The sequence below is a fragment of the Oryzias latipes genome, chromosome 4 (genome assembly GCF_002234675.1).
Source record: "Oryzias latipes chromosome 4, ASM223467v1".
NCBI classification, from domain to species: domain Eukaryota; kingdom Metazoa; phylum Chordata; class Actinopteri; order Beloniformes; family Adrianichthyidae; genus Oryzias; species Oryzias latipes.
In genome coordinates, this window is record NC_019862.2 from 6,292,191 (window position 1) to 6,315,660 (window position 23,470).

The window sequence follows — 23,470 nt, forward strand, 5'->3', positions numbered from 1 at the left end:
CAATTTCTAACTGACTTTACTTCAGCTGCTGTGAGCAAGAAGTGCTGCATAACGTCTGGTGTCTGTTTGCAGCTACAGAAGCAGAACTTCGGGCCAAATGGGAACAGGCTTTGGGTCCAGACTATCAAGTCCTGGTGAGTCCAGACTCGTCCTAACTCAGCTTCATGCTGCTGATGGATCAATCCCTCACATGTGTGCGTTTTTCAGGTGGTGGAGCTGGATCCAGTCATAGATGATGCAGAGCTGCAGAAGTCATCAAAGGTTAGCGTTTGGTTCTGACCCGCCACTTCAGACTGGTCTGGCTGTGGTTGGATTCAGCGTCTTGTCTTGTGTTGTCGTCCAGCTGCTGCCAGTCCACACTCTGCGTCTCGGTGTGGAGCTGGACTCCTTTGATGGTCACCACTACATCTCCTCTGTGGCTCCTGGAGGCCCCGTGGACCGACATGGAGTCCTGAGACCGGAGGACGAGCTGCTGGAGGTAAAACTTTACCCAGAAGTCCAAAGGAGACGCCTGCTGGTCACAGTTTAGCACATTGTAAAGTCAGTTTTAGAGTAGTTGTAGTCTACATTTAGTATTCATAAGTGCTTGTTTGTGGTCACATGACCTTATCTGACCTCTTCGGTTTCTTCTGTCCCACCAAACCTTTCAGGTGAATAACGTTCAGCTGTACGGGAAGACCCGCCGTGAAGTGGTGTCCTTCCTCAAAGAAGTGCCTCCTCCCTTCACCCTGGTCTGCTGCCGACACCCCATCTCTGATCTGGAGCCAGAACCTGAGCTAGAATCTGACTCTGATCCAGAACCGGCGGTACCAGCAGAACCACCAACAAAACCTTCAGAGAGCAGCCTGGAAGAGGTGAGAGCAGCCCTAAAATGACACAGGATGCCTTGAACCTTCAGTGTGGTTGTAATGCAGATGGACTCTAACCTTTTTTCTCAGATGGAGATGAAGCTGTCCTCCATGTTTCTGGGACACCTGCAGCCAGACAGCAGACAGGTACCTGACCCTCGGCTCATGTTCTTTTGTTCTTTGAGAAACCATCTGAAGACATTCATGTTGTCCTCATCGGAAATCTGAGAGGTTCTGAGACCCTAACCCCCCCCCAGTCAACAGTTTGGAAGATGTTCTCTGATTGGCTGCAGGTGAATCTCACCCCTAATAGGTCAATGTGTGAAAATATGAAACATTTCTTGTTTCAGTTTAACTTCAAACATTTTTTTCTGTTGTTGCTAATGATGTAATTTTAAGATACTTTTAATGTTTTTTCTTAATGTTTTAATGGTCTTGCACCTTGCAGATCTAGATGGGGGGGGGCCTGCATCACCACTTCTATGTGGTGAGGCTGGTCCCCGCCGGTGGTTCTGCATTTAGCTGGTTATGCAGCTGTTCTCAGAGAGGCAGGTTCCAATTACCATTAGTGTGTCCAACAACCTACTTTTCTTTCTCAGCCTATTTTCCATCATCTATCTCCAATAGTGATACACCCCCCACCCCATAGTGAAAGGGGTTGTGTCTGGGGAGGGGGCTCTATTTTAATTTTTTATGTTTGTTTTTATACTATTTATTTTATTTGTTTTGTTTTACTGTAAAGCACTTTGTGTCATGTTTTTATAGGGAAAGTGCTATATAAATAAAGTTGGATTTGATCATATAGATGTGTGTTTGTAAATATGTAAATACACAAGCCCCTCTGGTTGGCCAAAGCCAGTCAGCAGAACAAGCAAGTCCTCAGTTTGAAGCAGGACATCCCACTGATTGTTGTTTGAATTTGACCCCAAATCCAGGAGCGAGTGTTGCCTGTTGAGGATTTCTTGAGACAGGAAGTGACTCCCCATCACAGTGAAAAGAATGAAGATGAGGAGAAGAATGAGGAAGAGGAGGAGGGGGAGGAGCTCGCTCTTTGGTCCTCAGACATCCAGATGTTGGAGCTGCGAAAGCAGAGAGACAAAGGCCTCGGCTTCAGCATACTTGATTACCAGGTAAGAAACCCACTTTTTGAATGGTTTCATAAAACGGAAGCCTGAAGAATTTATACAAGATGAAAAATAGAAGACTGTTTCTGTGCATTTGTATTCTGCCATTTTGCTTTATTTTTTTTATTTGTTGCAGCAATGTTAGCAGTAGGGCTCTTTGGATTAACTGCACTAAAAATAATAGTGTAATAATTTGTCAACTTAATTGATTAATTGATTTCGTTTCCTACGATACGACCAGATCAAGCTGCCTTAGAAAAGTTAATTAAATCGAATCAACCTACACTGTAATAAAATCGTTTCAGAATGAAATAAATTGATTATATAAATACTAGGGCTGTCGTGCAATTAATTTTTCGCGATTTATTAATCTTGACCTGTAATGAAATAATCTAAATAATCTGTTTTTAATTAAACCTAACAATTGCTGTAAAAAAGTTTGAGGTATTTTCATTTAAATTCACAACACACACTCACCTCACCACTGTCTTACAGCCCTCATACATGTCCTGCACCGCTACAACATACTCTTCTGTTACTTCAGACTTCCTCATAGAATACCACAGTTCCTCTCTGAGGACCCTGTCATAAGCTTTCTCCAGATCTACAAGGACACAGTGTAGCTCTATTTGACCTTCTGTGTACTTCTCTATCAACATCATCAGAGCAAATATTTCATCTGTAGAGCTTTCTCTTGGCATGAAACCATACTGCTGCTCACAAATGTTCACTTCTGCTTTTAGTCTAGCTTTAGCTACTCTTTCTCCTACCTTCATTTTATGGATCATCATCTTTTTTCCTCTGTAGTTGCTACAAATCTGCACACCTCCCTAACTCCTTAAAACTGGGCACCACACTTTTCCATTCCTCAGGCATCTTCTCCCCACCTAAGATCCTGTTGAGAAACCAGTCAAAAAGTCTACAGCCATCTCTCCTAAATACTTCCAAACCTCCACGATATATCATCAGGACCAAATGCATTTCCACTCTTCATCCTCTTAAACTCCCCCCTCACTTCACTCTTACTAATCTTCGTTACTTCCTGCTCCACAACAGTCACCTTTTCTATTCTTTGTTCTTTCTCATTTCTTAATTCATCAACTCCTCAAAGTGTTCTTTCTGTCTTTTCATTACACTACTGACATCTGTCGATACATTACCATCGCTATCCTCAATCACCCTATCCTGCTGCACATCCTTCCCAGCTCGGTCTCTGTGTCTTGCTACTCTGTATAGGTCAGTCTCTCCCTCTTTACCACCCAACCTAGCATGCGAGACATCATAAGCCCCTTGTTTGGCCTTTGACACCTATATTTTCACTTTACTCTGTATATCCCTGTACTCCTGTCTACTCTCCTCAGTCCTTTGTGTCCCACTACTTCTTATCTAGCCTCTTAACTCCATAAACACACCTGCACCTCCTCCTTCCACCACAAAGCCTCCTTATCAATTGTCTTCCCTAATGACCCACCAAGTACACTTCTACCTGTCTCCATGATCACATTGGCTGTAGTTATCCAGTCATCTGGGAGTAGCTCCTGACCACCCAGAACTTGTTTCAACTGCTTATTAAAAAGTCATACAGCGTTTCTTCTTTGTCAACTTCCACCAGTTTGTCCTCTTCTCTGCCTTTCTTTCTTCTTCTCCATTATCACCAGAGTCATCCTACACACCACCATCCTATGCTGTCTGGAACCACTCTCACTCACTACTACTTTGCAGTCACTGATCTCTTTCAGATTACACAGTTTACACAAGATTTGTTGTCTATCTGTGTGCTTCTACCTCCACTCTTATAGGTCACCCTATGTTCTTGCGTCCTTGCGTTTTTTCGAAAAATCAACCACCATCTGTCCTTCTATAATCCTCTCCTGGATACCATCCTCAACCTCATCACCTCTGTTTCCATGACAAATCTCTCACTTCTAGGGATGTATATGTGTGTTCTCCAACAAAGGGTATATAACAAATTATTGAGTTGAACTTTTGTTATTGACCAAATACTTATTTTTCACCATAACTTACAAATAGAATCTTTAAAAATCAGCCAATGTGATTTTCTGGATTCTTTTTTCTCATTTTGTCTCTCATAGTTGAAAATTACAGGCCTCTCTCATCTTTTTAGGTGAGGGGACATGCACAGTTAGTGACTGACTAAAGTACTTTTTTGCCCCACTATATATAAAGATATGATAGGTCAAGGCAAAAATGTTTTATTGATTAATCTTTGATGCCAAAGCAATTCAAAACAATTGATGAGTTTTTGACCCGACCTTGAAATAATATTTAGAGTGACATCATGCAGGGGGTGGAGTCGCTAAGCTAATTTCAAAGTACACTTTCAGTCCAGGACATGGACTTTAAATGAGAACTGGAGTGATAGACCCCTCCCCCCTGGCATTCCAAACAGGAAGTAGCTGCTGGTTTCAAAAAACCAAATCCCATAGACATCTATAGAGAAATAAACGGCTAATACTCCATCAGAATAAGCATTCTGGCTCTGATACGTTATTTTGACATGTTCTAAGTTTTTCATAGTCTTTCATATTTTTTTATTAATGCAAATTATATAAATTAAAAACTGACTAATGAGATGCTTCAAAAAGAGTATGTGGTTGAACGTTTGACAGATTTTCCTGAACTTTCTTTCAAATGTTGGTCTTCCAACAAGCTCACTCCTGATGGGTAACAGTGGTTTCCAGTGTTTTGGGAAAAATGGCGACTGAATTGATTTAATTTGGTTGGAACTAGAAATAAATAAGTTTCTATGGGTGACATCACACCCACTTGGTCCAGTTCTCATATGCAGCCAATAGTCCGAAGGTTTGCTCTAATTCTGGAAATCTATCTTTCTTTCTTTTTTTTGCATTCAATTACACAAACTACATATATTCTTTAGTATTTTGGCATCCTTACTAAAAATGATTTTTTTTGTTTAAATAGCAGCAAATGTTTGTAACCCGCTGACCTGATTTTAACTGGCGTTTTACTTGTTTGTTCCTCTAAATGCAGAGCTGAAGATGTTAAAATTGCTCTGTATCACTCCGAAGCTAGCAGTAATGTATAATAAAAACGATGCTGTGTCTTTTAACAGGTCAATGGTGAACAGGTTTACTTATTACAGGGTCTACCCTCCTGTTTTGGGGGCCCGACTTGATGTGTTAAACTGTTCCTGATCCAGCAGACCTGAGCGTAAGCTCTGTTTCTGCAGAACCTTATGCGCTGCTTTGGGTCGTGAAGGGATCAGTGTGTGTGCGGCTTAAAAATCCCTTATGGATGAGTTACTCGTATCCATGTGTCTGGAGGGGGGGGAAGTGTTGGGAAACTGTTTCCTCTAACCCCCCCCCCGCCTTGCTGCAGCGTTTATCTTGAGGCACGTTCACCTGCAAGACCTGGATCTGATAAAGGAGGAGGAGGAGGAAGGATCTCCATGCTAACTCTCTGTGGGATCACAGTCATGTCAGCTTGAACTAACAAACCTGCCCACGGGGCTGTGTGCGTGTGCACGAGCGTCCTCATGTTTGTGTGTGTCTTAAAGAACACCACATGTGTAAGGTTCATGATAAAAAAAAAAAGTCTTTCTTTTGCCTCCACATGTTAAAGTTTCTGCAGGCAAGAGTAGCACCAAAAGTTGTTCCTGTTGGCAGGTGAGCACCTCTATATGGAAGCTGCCCCAGGTGTGTGTAAATGTGTGTGTTCTCGTATTTGTGTCTTGCTAGGACCTTTGTATCACCACCACCCTCCCCGGGACCGTGGGACTTTCTATAAGAATTCCTTTGTTTTTTTTAGAATAAAATTGGATTAAGATGAGTATTTATAGAAGTAATTAACAAATCCTTTAGTATAGAAATGAATCAGTGAAAAAAATCAGGGGTAACGCTTTATTTTACAGTACAGTACTGGGTGTGTCCTTAAATGGTATTTACATGGTACTTAGGACAGGGGTCTCCAAATCCAGGCCTCAAGCGCCGGTGTCCTGCTGGTTTTCCAGAAGCTCTGCCTTATCTGCTGTTGATTACCTTGATCAGGTGTGTTAATAAGGAGCTATGGCAGGCAAATGGAAGGTTGGTTGGAAAACCCATAGGACACCGACCCTTGAGGTCTGGATTTGGGAACCCCCGGTTTAGTACCTCCACCAATGAGGGAGATTATGGAGGTATGATTGATTTTTAGGATTGGCTTGCTGGATTGGCCTGTGTGAAGTGAGTGTGAGTTCAGAAGTCTAATGTAATTTCATACTTGTGTGTTATTGGATGCATTATTGTCCTAAGGGGGTGTATTTGAACATAGAACCCCTTGTGACTGCAATTTTTTCTCCTATCTAAGTATATTTGTTTTTAATATCTCTAGTTTTTTTCTACATCTTTTTGTTTGTGAATCCATGTTTTTAAAAATCGGCTTTTCCAATCATAGTAGTAGGTTTAGGGGCTGTCATCTGGACTTAGTTTTTAAAGTTAGAAGACGTTTCACCTCTTATCCTAGAGGCTTCGTCAGTTCTGAATTACCTCGTAAAAGAGCTGGTATATATGCGCTCATGGGGGAGGAGTCAGACCTTTAAACTGGATAGAATTGTCAACTTAGCCTACATGGTTTCGGGTCGTTAAGAGTCCTTTGTCCTCAGCTGGGGGTTGGGGAGCCAGTGACTCCCTCCCCAAACTGGTCATCTCTTTCAGCTGTTAACGACCCAAAAGAAATGCAATCTTAGCTAAATGTTCTTGATATATCTTCTCCAACATTTGGAAAGATGCCACAACAACACGTTAAAAACACCATTATCATTGGAGTGCGTCTTTAACTGCTATGTAAATTCAGTTCCCTACCAGTTATAGTACTTAAGTAAACAAAAACATTTGATCGTTTTTCTCCCTAAATTGAATGCTAATAAATGAAATAGGTCTTTTTTTTTTAACTGGAACTGACTTGGCATGCTTATGTGACAACAGTCCACAGCTCCGATTTTCTTACTATCTGAAAATGAGAAAAACGAATAAACCGGATCAGTTTATCTGAAGTTCTGTGAGAATATGAGAAGTTTAAAAGAACCTAAAATTTTAAGAAGTAAACTTAAACCTTTTTCGATGTCTATGTAATGGGATGTTACAAAGATCTTATGGTCCTACAGAGGGAAGTTCACCAGCATGTGACAGTACAGGGAGACTTAATAATGTAGAAACTTTTCAGTTTCATCCATTGTATGTGTATATGAAAAGTGGACTGAGTGAGTGTGACATCACCTGTAGAAAATTACTGACTTCCAGCTTCAATGATATAGTCAGTTCAGTTGCCATTTTTTCACGACATGGAGATCGCCATTTTGGAACCAGACAATGTCAGTAGTAGTGGTTGGTACAAGTCAGTCTGAGTCAATAGCTGCGTTTACATGGGCAAAAGTAATCTGAAAGAATGCCTGATCGGAAGAAAAATGCGTCATGTAAACGCGCCGTTCGGAATACTCTGCCCCGATCAGACTCGTTCGGATCAATATTTCTTTCCGATCGAGATAGGTGGGTTATGCCGATTGTTGATCCGATCGTTGTTCATGTAAACGGTTCATTCCGATCGAGCTGCTCTGCGGACGCCCCATGCAAAGTGCCGCTCCGCTCTCGCCCTGCTGGCTCTCTGCTCTCTTTCACAGAGAGCAGCCGGATTTATTAATATGTGTTTGAGGGGAGGATGCTTTGTTACGTGTGCGTTTTGTTATGTGTGGGAGACTTGGACTGCGAGCCGACCTGCTGCTCTGGGTTAGCGGCTGCCGACTTCAGGAGAACACACGGTTCTCCTGAAGTCTTCTCCTGAAGAGCTCGGAGTCGGACCGCCCGCTCACACAGCGGCTTTGGGGCGGTGTGTGTGAGCTTTTCAAAGCAGAAAAGTCGCTCAGTCCTTAGAAACTGTTCAAACAATCACGTTATTCCCACACATTTACGTGCAGCCAAGATGCAGATTGCAGCATGTGAATTCCCGCATGGTCCTGGATTTTGTGTCCATCAAAAGGCTAATGTTGTTAACGTTTGTTAGCCTCTCCTGGGAGCTCCGTTCTTCCACAAAAAAGCACTGACCACATGGATTAAAAATAAAACGATGAGCGAACAGGCGCTTCATAATATTCATTACATTAATAAAAGCACGTTTGGAAGATCGTCTCGTATATTACCGCGCTGCTGCATAAAATGTATGTGACAGCAGTTTGTTTACAACGGGACTCATTTCTGTTTTTTCAACACTACTGCGCATCCCCAATTGATTTATTCCCACCGAAAGTGTGACCATGTGAACGTTTGTTCTAATCGGAAAAAGGTTTTCTGATCCCATTTGCACGGTTGAATTTAAACCCGACCATTGATCCGATCAAGATATTTTGCCCATGTAACCGCTGCTACTGTTTCTATGGAAACCAATCTCAGCAATCAGGTGTGAGCTTGTTAGAAGTCCATACTCCTACCACTTGAATGCGGGCTCAGGAGAATCCGTCAATCAAGTGTTTCAAACGTTTGATGTGAGACCACATTCTTTTATTTATCTGATTGGTCGAGTTCTAATAGACCATCAATGGTTTTATCCTGATGAATGAGGCTGTACTAATCTCCCTCTTTTCCTTCTCTACATTATTTCCTTGATTCATCTCGCCTGAGTAAGTCGGCAAAACTATTTCCTGTTACTGCCTCTGAGGTCATCGGGGTAGAGTGGCAGACTGGCTGAACTGTGTGTCAACAGTCAGACGGAGAGCTTCCTGTAACTATGGACTGCTTAAACCTTCTTAATCATGAACATCTCTGCTCTGGGGCATCTCTGCTGTCCTTGTGAACATGGACAAGTTCTTTGGGTCTGGACTCAGTCAGTATCACTGTGTCAGAAAGGACTCCATCAGTTTATTGAGGTCCATCAGGTAACAAAGGGAAAGCAGCAGAGGAGTCTAGAAGCATAAACAGCAGGCATCATCTTGTGTTTGTAAAACTTCTGAGGCAGAAAAGTTCCTGAAGGATTTCAACTGGATAGTTTTATTCCCAGGCCCACACACCTCCCAAAAAGCCCATCTAGCTGCGTGGAAGCCTTTCACCGCAGAGATCATTTCAAGTGTATTTTCTGCCTGCAGAGGCCTTTCTTCTTGCGGAGGATTTTGTAGGAGTCAGAACTTTCGTTCTTTATAAGGTCTTTCGTTCTGACTCCTCTCCACCTGTTGCTGTGCCGCTGCCTCTAAAAATACTGATCCGCTTTGTTGTGCAGCCCGAAACTTGGCATGGATCATTTTCAGGATTGAAGGCTATGGCTTGGGCCAGGTCCGTGGATGTGGGTCAGGAGGGGGCTTCACTGCTGTGTGAGAGAGGCTCAGTTCTGGATCCTTTTTGTTCCTTCCTCACGGTTGGCGTGGACTTCAGGGCTGCCGTCTGAATGAGTTGGCTGTCTAACATTAGAGTCTCTTATGAAATAAACCGCCGAAATATTCAACTTATATTTGGCTTTGAACCAACTTTAAACCTCTTATAGTCCAATGTTGGACCTTAACGACTCATATAGACCTTTTGAAGTTGGTTTCTTCTTTGATCTAAGGTCCAATTATTTGTGCTGTTTTAGAGACTTGGTTGAAGTTTATTTATTTTAAGTTTTGCAGCTGAGTTGCCAGCAGGAGGTGGAAGTGTGGACCAAAGAATCAGTGAATCAGAAGAATCAAAGAATCAGAGTTTCATTTTTATTACATTTTCATCCAACTTGATGCATCTTTGCCCTTTTCTTCTTTCTTTTCATTTTCATCTTCTGTTTTTCAGCAGCAGTCTCTTTCTCTCTCTCTTTTGTCTCACCAGTATTTTGTGGGACTAAACTCAGCTGAAAAAATGTTGAAGCTGAAAAGAAGGCAAAAACTATTTGCATTGCTTTAATTGCTTCATTAAAATAAAGTGAAACCTCCCCCTCCCCCAGTAAATCCTGAAATGGAGTCAGCATTATGCAGCATCAGTGATCCGGATGGTTCACAGAAGAAATGCCACAAAACTAAATCCAGATAAACTCACAGATTTCTTCCCATTGAGGGCAGTGTGAGGTTAAGTGACTTGTTCTAGGACACAAACACTCCTAAACCTGGAATTTAAACTTCCGACCAATTCCTGTCCTCAAATCTTCATTAATCCTGCTCTTCTGTAAATCTTCAACTTAATGTAGACTGCAGCTTCATGCTCAGACTAATGTTTAGGAGTAGATGTGATGGTCAGACGGAGCCTCTTCCTCTTCCTCCTCTGCAGGCTGGTTTAGGTGTCTGATAGTCTGGTCTATGTCTCCCCCTGCCTGCTGCTCTGCCCTCATTTATCCGCCTGCCATGGTGGAAACACGTGATGTTCAGGACCAGCACCAGTTCTGGTTCTGTCTGTCCCTAGTTGTTGGAATAAAAAGGGTCTGTTTGTTTGACGATCAATTATTTTGGGGTTTTAGGGGTTCCGGACTTAGCAAGAATTGTGTTCATTTGGAAATGGATGTTGGTAAATTTTGGTGTCAGATTATGTCTGGTTTTATTTAGTACATATCTCCCACATTTACTAAATGTATTTCCTGCTTCTTCCACTCCCTTTACATGAAAATGTTCAGCTTTACCCCTTTTGCTATCTTAGATGACCCCACCCTTACACTGACGTGTTATTCCTACCATGACAAAGGTGGATAAAGGTGGAAAGATTTCATGTAATCCATGGACATCAGTGAAGATCACAAATCATTGAAGAAAAAAGGTTCAGAGCACTGTCTAGTGGGTCTAGATCAGTGTTTTTCAACCAGTGTGCCGCGGCACACTAGTGTGCCGTGGGAGATGGTCAAGTGTGCCGTGGAAAATTGCCCTCATTAACTGATCTAAAAGCATTTCCCATCTCCAGGAAATCAGCTCTTTGTTCATCCAAACAGGTCCTGATAAAACACTGAGTAGTTAGGAATATAAACAATCATAAAATACTTTTTTCTTTGTGTTTATTTGATTCTATTAAAGACATTTTGATAAGAATGACGGTAACGCGAAATAGCTGCAGCTATAACTGTGTAAGGGAAAAGTCCCGCAGCTTTTACTGTCTCCACGACTCCACCAATCATTCTTGAAGGCTTAATCACATGTCATCAGTCTGAACAATCAGAAGTTGTTAAAGTCTCCACTTCCTTGTTCCAATTTAGCTCATAACTCAGTCAGTTCCGACAAAAATACCAGCTAAAGCTCGTCTTTAGCGGTGTAGCTTTCCACAGAATCCGGTATCAGACCGTGGAACAAGTGAACAAAACCATGAAACTCAGAGACGCGAGTCTTTCTGCCGTTTTCTCGCAGTTTTCACACTACATCTCCCATGATGCATTGGCTTAAAGGGACAGCGTCTTGAAAACACAACGAACATACAGTTTGTATGTAACTTAACTTTTATTACATCTTTTAGAAAAACATCTGCAACTTCCTGCTTTTTCTGCCACAATTATCACAAAAATGCACGTCAGATTGCCGGGGGGGGGGGGGGGGGGCTGTAGATCAAAACAGACTGAGTTTCTGCTTTTTTTTTTTTTTTGGGATGCTGGTGTGCCGCGGGATTTTTGTCAAGGTTAAAGTGTGCCGTGGCTCAAAAAAGGTTGAAAAACACTGGTGTAGATCACCCACAAGGGTTACAGAAAACAACAGAACTCTTTAAGAAATCTCCAACCCTTCATTAAAACAATCTAATATTTATCAAGTCATCGTTTAGCAGCTCACAGGATTTTCCTCAGGAAATCAGCCCTTTTAGTGATTTTATGCACTCAGTCTCTCATGTTTCTTCTCTGGTTTTAGGACCACCACAACATCTCAGTTCAGACTTGAACTTTGAAATCATGACAACCTAAAAACTATGAACGATAGGACAAAGAAACCTTTGTTTGTAACACCAGAGACGGACGTTTTGCTGTACTTTTATGGACCTTGGAGCAATGTACAGATTTGCCTTTCCTTCTTCTACTCTTCAGGACCCTTTGGATCCTGGTCGCTGTGTGATGGTGATTCGTTCTCTGGTTCCTGGAGGCTCAGCAGAGAGCCATGGAGGTCTTCTTCCCGGAGATCAGCTGGTGTCAGTTAACGACACTCCTTTGGACACGCTCACTCTGGCCCAGGCTGTTGAGGTCCTGAAGGCTGCTCCACCTGGTCTGGTCCGCCTGGGAATTCGCAAACCTCTCGTAAGTTTTGGATAAAAACATGCTGCTGCAGTATCTTCCAAAGCCAGGCCATCGTTTTAGCTTCATCCAATCAGAAGTTATCACTGAAGATGGAATTATACCATTTATGACTGCATTCCCTCACCATTAAGCCAAAATAAACATTAAAATCCCAATTTTAAAGCTGATTTTAAAGCTGATTTAAAATACAGAAATAATACTCGCTCAGCTGCAAAACATACAGTACATATGATCCTATTACAACTCCCCTGTCAAGTTCTGTCTCACACCGTCTATACGGATAATTTGGTCAGTCTAAAATTTGAAGCTTCTTGGTAAATTCAATTCAATTTTTCAATTTTATTTGTATAGCCCAAAATCACAACAGTCGTCTCAATGGGCTTCGTACCGGTAATTGTAAAGTAGACATAAAATCAAAAGGATCATGAATACATAGAATTCTAAACTGATCTAACTAAACAGACTAAACTAAACTGGGCCCCCCTGACCTTAGACCCTCCTTCCAAATGTTGAATACTTGAATTCCACTTTCCTGTCTTGGTTTAGAGCCCAAAGTGCTTTACAGTCACAGTCTCATTCACACACACATGCACACACTGATGGCGGCTCCACTGCCGAACACTGGCCCCAACCCACAACCACCAATGTGGAGTTAATGTCTTGCTCAAGGACACTTTGACACATGGGCAGGGAGGGAACGGAACCTGTGATCTTTCGATCAGAGATTGCACCTACGTCAGCACCACGGGTGACTGTGCAGTGTGTGTGACCACTATCCTGCCATCACGTAGTTTACACGGGGGGTGACTTTGGAGGAGGGCTGGTGGGGAGTCATCAGTAGGGACGGTGCTGTTTGGATTTTATCTTGTGCCGATCCCGAACCAATACTGTTAAAATGCTTCCGATGCCTAAGCAGCGCTCGAACCAGCGCGGCCATTTGCTCTCACTACAAAGACGACTTGTTTTTCCACAATACCTGCTTAAACTGAAGGACCTAATCCCAGACCTGGGTTCTCTGTAGGTGGAAGGTCCAGGAGTGAGAAGAGAAGAACCCGTCCAAGAAAACGCTTCAGCAGCTGATCAAAAGGTAAGCCGGCTCTGAAAACGTGAAGTCTTTCAGAGAGACCTGGTCATTCCCGGGCACAGGCTACCACCTGGATCACAGAATTACAAATATCATTTATCTCTACCTCAATATGAAACACCTGCTCAGGTGTGCTAGACCACAGAGTTTTGTGTAATTGCTTTAAGTTTCCTTCTTCTCCCCGCCTCCCTGGCCGCGCCCTCCGTCTTCCTCCATCTTCCAAATTGAAGTCTCGTCTGCCTCTCCTTTAATCTCTGGAATCACTTCTCTTCGGTTTGCTTTATTGCTCTCCACAGCGGATGAGTGCAGCTGCCAAGATGTTCCACGCTGAAGAAAAATAGATGGAGGAATAAATTAGCGTAGGTAAATATGTAGAGCATGGTGGAGATGAAGAGGGACGGAGGCGAAGGTCAGACTAGATTTATTTGAGCGAAGAAGGTTGGAGTTTATTCTGCTGTCACACAAGAAGATACAGAGAGTAAAGTGATGGAGGGAAGACATAAACTCCACCGCCACGAGTCATGTGGGGGGGAAGTGCAGCCATGAATCAGCAACGGTAGGAAATGTAAATGTGACTCCAAGGAAAAAAGATTCAAGAATAAACGAACAAGAAGGAACTCTAATCAAAGATGGTGGCTTCTTTTATCTCTTCATTTTCACCAGAATCGTGCAAAAGTCCTGTTGTTGTCTTCTGCAAAATGAAGAAGCAACTTGGGTCAGAGATGCTTTACATCTTACATGTTTTCAACCATTGAAATAAAATTTATCTGCGGCTTTCAGTGAAAAAATGAAAATTCAAATGAAAACTTTACATTTTTTTGCTTTTTGAGAGAAAGAACCAACAGATCGTGCAAACGCCAAGGGAGGTGGACTCGATGGGTTCCCGAATCCCTGAGGTGCACTGACATTTTGGTTGGTGCCAACCTCTAGAGTGTTTGGTCCAATGACTCATCCAAAGTCCTTGGTTCAAATGTGCTCCATTTTTCAGCATTTCCAGGGTGACAAAGCAGAACAGAACAAAGTAGATGACCTGACGAGGATGAACCAACAACCAGACGCTTAAGTAGACTGAGAGTAATTGACAGAAATGAAAATAAAGAGGATAAACTTTATCCTCAAAAAATTATGAGAACTGGAAGTTAAGAAAAAAATTGGATGTCCACTTCAGTCTCATACAGGCCAGTCTATATGGTAATATTACCTTACATTAAACCAGTCTGTGGCCTAAAAAGCTTGGAGATCACTGGTCTAAAGGATCTGCTTCATCGCTTTTGTACAGAACTCTGAAGCTAAAAACATCCCAAAATCCCCCTAAAATATAAAAATGGCATTAATCCCAAAAAAATGAAATTCTGGAAAACTTTAGGTCATAAAATGACAGACGTGGAGCAGCTGTAAGGCAGAACTTGAGCTGTTTCATCCTTTTATCCATCCGCCCGTCCACCTGATTAGCTGAATGAAGAAAGTCATTTGTTTTTTCTCAGTTTTTATTGAACTGAAATGTTGAGTTTTGACCTTGAATGGCGTAAATTGGGAAGAAACTGGAAACTTCTGGACCTGCTGGTGTCCCTGAAAAAAACCATTTGGGCCATCTGTTAAAAGGTTCTGGCTCAGCTTTGAAACCTTCAAAGAACCAACTAGAGTCTCGTGGTGCCATCTCTGTAAAGGTCTGTGTTGTCTCATCCTCCAGTGGAGCGTTTGAAAAGAACCACAGATGCACTTCTGACAGAGGATATGAAGACCGAAGCTGCTGCCTTTGTTCAGGTTCTGGTTTTTAAAGACCATGCTGAGAACTTCTCAGATCTGAACCAGTAAAGTCCAACAGGACCTGGCGTCAACATCCAAACCCCAAATCCTTTACCGGACCTGGACGTCGCCTTATATTTCTACAAAATAACTTGCCTAACAGTTACGGTTTTTCTCGTTTTAAGTTTTAATGGAAACATTTTCTACAGTTCTCAAACCTTTGGGTTAGGGTAATTTTTATCATTTCCGCTTCTGACCGATGATGTGAGGCACCATTTTGTCTCCTGCTTGGTCCCTTTTTCAAAATTTGCTGTTGGTCTGGAACCAGTTTTTAATCTGGGTTTTTGTCAACCCGAAAAGATCTGGATCCAGAGGAGCTGCTGAAGTTCAGCTGAAATCCACTGAGGAGACCCGGAAGTCCAGAGACGGCTGGAAGTACGGACTTAAACCTGTCCGTCCCGGTTTGTGCGTTTGCAGCGCGACATCCGCTGTGTTTGTTCAAAGACCTGATCCAGATCAGACACACGATTGTTGGATCAGGATCCGTATCAAACAGAGAGCGCAGTTCTCCTCTGCAGGACGCCGTGCTCCCTCCCTGTCATTCTGCTGTCTTTCACCTCATCATTCCCTCCCCTCATGCCCCCCCCCCGCCCCCTTCTTCATCATGTCTCCATCTCCCCCTGCTCTTTCATCCTCTCCTCTCTTTCACCTTCCCCTCCCCCCTCCCCCCTCTGCTGACTCAGCTGGATGGCTGAATGGTATAAAGTGCTCCATCAGCTCAACCGGCAGCATCCCTCTCTTAAATTAGCGTGGGGGGGGGGGGGGGGTGCTGTGAGGACACTCGTCGGTACAGCCTCTCTCAGTATTACTGCAGTGCTCCTCTGTTGTTAAAGTGATTGTCGTTGATGCTTCTTTAATGCAGAAACTGACTCTGAGAGACGCACCCCTCAGGCACAGAGAGGACGTGGAGCAACAGCCGCTGCACAGGAGTCTGCAGATGTCAAACAATCAGACGGAAAGCCTTCACGGCAGCAGCAGTCGGCCTCCACCTTTCAGCCCAGCCTCCTCATTACAGTTCAGAGCAGCTTGATTCAAAGCTTTATTCTTCACATCCTGAAATCAGAGCTTTGGGGGGCCTTTGCCCACAAACACCACAGCCCGGGACTCAAACCACCAACCGACCAATGACGTTAGGGAGCTACAATCACATTAAGATCAGAGAAGCTGAGCTGCATCTGAGACCCCCCCCCCCCCCCCCCCCCCCTGTCGTCAGCATGTTTAACATCAAAGTTCATGCTCTATTTCAAGGTGAAAAATGTCTTTTTGGACACGGAGCCTCATTTACAAATGTTTTCACACAACTTCTCTTCAATTCAGTCTGTTTGCATCACATCAGGCCAAAGACGCGTTTGAGCGGTTTGGGTCAGAACCGACGAGTCCGGATGACCTGAGGAGTTTTGTCTGAGTACAGGCTGGCAGGACAAAAGCAACAACAGAGAACTTTCAGGTTGCAACTGCATCTTCCAACCTTTTAATGACTGTAGTTTTTAAAGAGTGAAGCATTCAGGCAAGAACCGGGGCCGGCGGAGGGGGGGCCTGGCGGGGAGGGGCGGGCAGGTGTGATTCAGGCGAGACCTCACGTGTCTGGGGTGAAAAGTGAAAGTGGTCAGATGCAGTAAAAGCCGCGCACGTGTGGCCTGACGTCAGCGCGCGTGCACGGAGCAGAGGCCTCGTCTGGGCCGTCCTCATCCTCTAATGGCAGAGATATTAAACGACAGCGTCTTTAAATCTTATGGGTCTGAGTTCAGCCGTCAGGGCCGGCGCTCATCCGTCTGCAGCAGATGCTGTTAGCGTTATGAGCTCTCCGCTCCACCGCCGTCTGCTGCTCACTTCCATTACGGTGGGCCGGCTTCCCAGCCCCAAATTAAAAGAAGAGTAGCAGAGTCCTTGACGAGGAGGCTATGTCGGTGGAAATTAGCCTAAGTGTTGTCATTAATATTTCCCGGGGCGGGCTAATGTCTGCGCGGCGGCGTTGAGAACAGGATATCCCCTCAGAATGTGCTGAGGAAGGCTCTTTGGGGAGCTGCAGGAAGCCTTTATGTTCCCAGAGATGAATGTTCAAAGTTTCACTGCAGTTTTTCTGAGCTGCTCCTCTTCCTCCTCTTCCTCCCGTTGTTGGGCATCAGACTGAACGCCCTCCACCTGCTGCTACTCCTTCTGCTGGGTTGGTGGTTCGATCGCTGTGTTTCTGACTGCTTCAATGATCAATGAAGCGTTTCCCTGCAGCAACAGAGTCTGTTGACACTTGAACGTCAAAGTGAATCATTTTTAATATAAAATATCTGTTTTTGATCGGATTATGTCCCAGCAGCTGTAAGACGCGAAACAAATGTTCAAACTTTGTTTTCTCACCTCGTTTTTAGAACACAACTTGAAGGATTTTCATACAAACATAATATTGCAGATTGAAAAGTTAAACACAACTGCCCTAACATACACTTAGGACTTATGAACTCATCACACACAAGGTTGTCTGTTTACATGGACTGTGCTATAAGTTTATACTTTACACATTTGAATCATGCACTATAAAATATATACAATATTTACTGTTGAATTCATCAGTAAACGTGTGTTTATTTCCTTTTCAGTTCAACCTAAATATTCGGATTATAAATTCAGATTCAAATGTTTTGAGTTTGCTACGTTTCATGTGAAGCAACAAGGCAATAACTTGGGTTCAACACATTTTACCCTGACAGATTTTTTTTCCTGCTCTGATCATGTTGGTTGTCCTTCCACCTTTTAGTAAAGATCCAGTCAGATGAAAATGGTGTTTTTGGTGTTTGAAAGCACAAAGCATTTTTGTGGTATTTAACTGATGATCGGCATATATTTATAAAATTAAGATGAAATCCGGATTTCTGTGTATTTCTCTATTCAAATTGTTGCAGATCAGGAGCAAATAAAAAATGCAGTTCTGAAAAAGAGCTCCCCATAGAGGGGAGGGGGGGCGACAAGCCCTGCTCTGCTCCATTGTGATGCTTCCACTGTCAGACAAATAAATCCATGTATGTCTTGGTTTTCCTGGAATCTGGATCAGAACCGTACTTCTTGATAGCCCTGATATTGCTCGCCAGTTTTGCTGCACTGCTAAAGTTAGGTTGTGGGTGTGAAGAGCTGTAAGCTGGTGGGAGGAACAGATAGGTGACGGGAAGGGGGGCAGGCTTGCTCCGTGCTACAACTCGGAGGAGAATTTCTACACATCTACTGGCGCTCTGCAGAAACTGCCTTAGAAAAGGACGCAGGTGTTTGGATTTAGTGTAAAAACGGCTTAATCGTCATTAAAAGACGATTAAGCCGTTTTTACAAGAGACCAAAAAGAGACCAAACGATGATCTGAGTGGAACTTTAGAACCATTTTTGGAAAGGTAATATTTCCTGCAAAAACGTTATCCATACGTGTACCTACCTATCAAACTTAACCTTTTTAAAATGAGGAAAAAATCTCCTCTAAAAGTTATGTTGTCTTTAGCTTAAGGATGCGGCTAATTTCATTTTTTTCGTATTTTGTTGCTGACTGAGCAGCTGGCTTGTCCGTACATCATCTCCATCCAAAGCAGCAGCTTTTACGAGCCAAAATGCTCTCTCCGTTCTAACAGTCAGGTACAAGTGAGCCACTGATGTTGTGAAGCATGACATTTACTGCACTTTTCTGGAAGTGTTCTACACCCCACACGGAGCTACAGCCCTGTGTGTGTGTGCAGTCACTTATGTGTGGCACTTTGTAGTTTTTGGCCACTTAAAATCCATTAATTTAAAAAAAACTGAAAAAGTCAGTGCGTCTTTAAATCCGAATTCTGGTTGTGTTTACTGGTCTTGGAATTTATTTTCTGTCGGACATGGTGCTCAAAAAATCTTTCTAAGGCTGTGTCTGAATTCTATCACTACACACTATATAGTACACAATAGTGTGTTTGCCATTTTGTAGAGCTGTCCAAACCTACAATTCCTAAATCCAGTGCCTTAGAAATTTCCCAGAAATCTCTGTGAAAGACCAGTGTGCAGCTCACTTTATTGCTGAATATAGACCATGATGCATTGAGTTTGAAGAGTTTTTGCCCCCAAAAATGTATTTTTTAAATAAACCATCAACGTTTTTAGTATCAGAACACCGTGGATTCATTAATTGTCTTCATAAAACGCTCATATCGATTTCATTTTAAACTTTCTGAAATCTGTGACGTCATATTTGCCATTTAAAAAAAAAAGAGGTAAAAAAGTAGTGCTTTCATATCCCGGATAGTCCTGGACTATATAATTTTTTAGTAGTTGGGGGTAATGAGGGGTTTCGGACATAGCCTAAATGATTTAGTAAGGTTTTGCTAAGCTAAGAAGGCTTGATGGATTGTTGGAGCATTATGGGTAAAGTAGTTAGGAGCTTGGTGGAGGGATATGTACTGATGTGCTACAGCTGAAAATGGTGAGTGTTGAATAAAGTTTTTCTTATTTGTTCTGATGCGCCATCTGTAAATGCAGCTTGTGCAGATAAGATAGATAGGCTCACCTGAATAACAACACAGTTCATTAGAAAGCTTCCCATCAACCCCTCTGACCAATCACTGCCCCCTAGGCAGTCTGGGTAGTGATCTTTAATGGACCAGATTATAAAACTATTAGGGTATCACCAGAGCCTGGGTCTGTTCGATTCTTTCAATTTACTCGATTTGATTCAATTCAATATTGAATTTACACAGTTTACATATTTAGATATATTTGTATAGAAATACATTAATAATCTGATTTAATGTATTGATTGATTGAAGGCATCGTGGTAAAAGCATAAAAGAATGTACACAGATTTATCAAACTCATTACAGATATGATGAAATGCACAGATAAAAAAAAAACTGAAAATAAAACAAACAAAAAAGACACTTAAATCCGATTTGCTTTATTAAATACAGTGATCATCAACTAAGGTCAAGTAGAGATTGATTTATTGCTTGAAAAGAGCGGAAAAAAGTGATCTTATATAATTAATTTTATAGTTTTGCATAGTTTTTGTAATCCAGTTCTGATCCGATAGATTCTTTTCAAATTACAAAATCCAGTGCTTATAAATGATTGATTATCTTCAGAAAAACATTAATTCATGATTTCAGTAAACAGTTACGGTAACGTTATATAATAATCATTGTTTATCATTGGAACACATTATCACATTCAATTAGTAGTTAATGCTACTCATTGCAAAATCAATAGCTTATTGATTGTAATTTCAACATTTCAGTAATCCTTATTGAACGTTACAATCTAATACTCATTGATTGTAATTAAAAGAGGATTGATTATTTCCCCACCATCAAGTTCATACATGTATTTGGAATTATTCAAACACCTGTTGATCCTTAACTCCTCTTATCTTGATATCCCGAGATCAGTTTCTTTATACATGTGGATACAACTCTTGTCCTGTCAGGGCAAGACTTTAATTTTATAGTTTCATTCAGAATTTAGGAGAATTGGGATGGGGGGGCTTCTTCTGGATTGGATGGATGAAGAAATGTGTAATATGATGATTTTATTTATTTGGCATGTAAAGTTTGTTTTTTCTACTGCAGAAAATATTCCAGAAGTACAGTTTTATTAAAGACTCATTAGTCGTTTAGAGCTTGTCAGACAAATTGTTGTTTTGTCCTGTTTTTTATCCAGTGAAAAACTCTAAACATTTTGCTACAAAGTAATCTAATCTTGTTTTTTACTCTTTTATAAATATTTTTCGTCATAATGTTTCTTTTCCTGTTGATCTCTGATCTGCAGCTTTAACTTTAATGTCACATTTGATAAAGTGTGTTTTATCCAGATTCAGGTTTTCCTTCATGTTGATCCGTGCCTGAACTCCTCCACCTTTTCGTCACCTCCTGCTCCTCAGAGCTGCATCACCTGCTAACGCCAGAAAGAAACGTTGTTTTATCGTCTGATTTATGGATTCTTGTCATTCGAAGGAGCAAAGATGATTTCAACTTTTTAAAAAGATGTTCGTTTGATTCCGTTTTTTTTGTGGGTTTTCGTCAAAGTTTGATCTTCTGGGTTTCAGGGTTTGGGGGAAAACTCCGTCATACCAGAGGAGGAGTTTGAGGAACCGGAGCTGATCCTAGATGGAGGTCTCCCTCGCTACACCACCCATTTGATCTCGGATCTCCTGGCTGAAGAGGAGTTCAATGAGATGGCTGTGGATGAAGAAGAAGAAGAAGAGGAGCAGATGAAGGATAGAGCTGAGGAAGAGTCGGGCTCCCTCCTCAGCTCTCCTCCATCCTGGGAAGAATGGAAGCTCACCTCCACTGAAGACACCAAAGGAGCAAAGGAGGTGATTTTGGAGCTCAGGCCTGAGCTGAAGTTTAGTTTCTGTCTTCTGACTGAATCCCTAAGACGCATCTTCCTCACCCCGCTCAGCTTTGCACTAAAAGGATCATCATCAGCGCAGGAGCTTCTCTTTTCTGATCTTCGCTTGTTTTTGCTTTCAGATGTGGAGAAGAGAGAAGCAGGAGGAAAAGGAGGATGACAGGCTGCAGAAGTCAGACAATGAGAGCGTGGGATCTTTGGGAAAATTTATAATGGGTAAGAGGGGCGATCGGAGGAGCTCCGAGTGATCTGATGTTCATAATGTCCGCTCACATACTCGTGTGTTTGCAGGTCTGTCCCAGTCCATGGACAGCGAGGCCGACACCGAGCTCACTCTGACCGACACCGACACCGAGTCAGTACCGTCACTGCTCTGATTTAGAAGCTCTTCGTTCTGTCTTCATCTCTGCTACATCAGCTCTTTGGGCTCTAGCTTTACTTTGTTTTTGGCGTAAAAAGCTAAAACCAATTGGCTAAAACACACACATACACAGTGCCACACATGCACACACACACCGAGCTTCTGTAAGTCTTTAGTCCTATGCTGCCCCCCTCTGTTGAAAGTCCAAACGGATGATTTTGGAAGCACTTTTTTGGTTTTCACAAAAACTACATAAACTAATTCAAACCCCTCACTCCGTAAATGACAGCAGTCCTTAACCTTTCAGTGGAATGGACCCAATGAAATACAAAGAATTACTGTCTCCCAGCTAATGAAACAGAACCACACAATAAGCAACAAAAATAAGTCTATTTTCTATAATTTTTCAACGGAATCATACAAGAAGTCAAAAATAAATTGCCTGTCCTTTTTTTAGATCTCAAAGTCTAGAAACCAGGAGTTCCACACAAGCTATAAAGAAAAAATAAAGAGGAAAATAATCCTAAAAATCTGTTAGAATGACTCCAAATGAATAATATACAGCTCAATAATAAGTATTTTTTGCCATTTCTTACCAAATGGTTTGTATTTTTGTTTTTAGTTTTCATGTACCTCATTGTTCATTTTGGTTTAAAAAAACAGTGTAATAAGTGGAAATGACTCCTTCTAGAACAAAATGTTAACAAAACAGGAAAATGATCTTAGTACAAGTTGTCCCATCTTAAAACATTCTCAAGAAAAACTTCTAAAACTAGCCCGTGTTTTTTTAAAGCGCTCGTGACCTAACGGTAGTAAAGCCAAAGTCCGCTAGCAGAAAAAAAAGCCAGCTAGCTTGATGCTAACGTATAACGGAATTTCCCATAGGACGGCTAATGCTAACGCTTGGTCGACCTAAACATACATGCTAACTAATCATCCATTAAACTGAACTGAAAATGCTTATTGCTTGGGGTCTAAAGACTCATTTTAACAAGGATTCCATTCAATATTTGTGTTTCACGATTCAGTTCAGTTTTGATATTAATTCATTTTGAACGATCCGATTCATTAAGATAAAACCAGGACATCTTTATCCAAAACTTCCACCAGTGTGACTGAGAGAGAAATTCCTGCTACTGAACGGTGTAGTTTTCCAGATTCCTTGGGTTTCTTCAAGATAATCAAATGTAAATGAAATATGTGTCCAAACAAAAAAGTAAACAAGAATCAGTGTTGGTTAATTGACTTATAATGAGTCATTTATTCCTTTATTTGCTTGAATGAAATGGTAATTCAGTTACTCATTCACCAATTCAAAGTTACTCACTGCTCATTACTTTTTTCCACTTGCATATAAATTCTCTAGGGAATAAAGCTAAAATGACCAAGATACCCTCCAAATAAAAACATAGAGGCTACACAAGTGCAATCGGGTTTTTTAGCACCACCTCATTCACTTCACCACATGAACGTGAGAAAACTTGAATTTTAAAGTAGACTATGTAGTGTATAGACAGATTGCTCACTGACACTAGGGCAGAGGAAAGCAGTTCCTCTCCAAGACAAAACCTGCACTTAACTGAAATGCTTTTGCCTTTGTTGTCAACAAATTGTAAATAATCTGAATATCTCCAGTTACTGAATACTCACCCACATCCATATTTATGCTCTCTTCATCTTACTTTGACCAATCGTCAACATACGTCAACAACACTGTTTACACACTATTGTTTTGTTAGTCTGC

The 23,470-nt window shown here is 41.9% G+C and overlaps 1 protein-coding gene across 4 annotated transcripts in view; it reads left to right on the top strand.

Annotated features, from left to right (window-relative positions):
• Positions 1-23,470, top strand: part of patj (PATJ, crumbs cell polarity complex component) — a 108,118-nt gene that overhangs the window by 22,564 nt on the left and 62,084 nt on the right. For all 4 annotated transcript variants that reach the window (XM_023954072.1, XM_011473814.3, XM_020702216.2 and 1 more), the window contains 11 exons: positions 73-134; positions 208-261; positions 344-478; positions 651-854; positions 939-995; positions 1,784-1,978; positions 11,924-12,130; positions 13,152-13,217; positions 21,061-21,330; positions 21,488-21,581; positions 21,657-21,720. In XM_023954072.1, the coding sequence (XP_023809840.1) occupies positions 73-134; positions 208-261; positions 344-478; positions 651-854; positions 939-995; positions 1,784-1,978; positions 11,924-12,130; positions 13,152-13,217; positions 21,061-21,330; positions 21,488-21,581; positions 21,657-21,720 (1,408 nt within the window). The remainder of the gene's footprint in view (positions 1-72; positions 135-207; positions 262-343; positions 479-650; positions 855-938; positions 996-1,783; positions 1,979-11,923; positions 12,131-13,151; positions 13,218-21,060; positions 21,331-21,487; positions 21,582-21,656; positions 21,721-23,470) is intronic.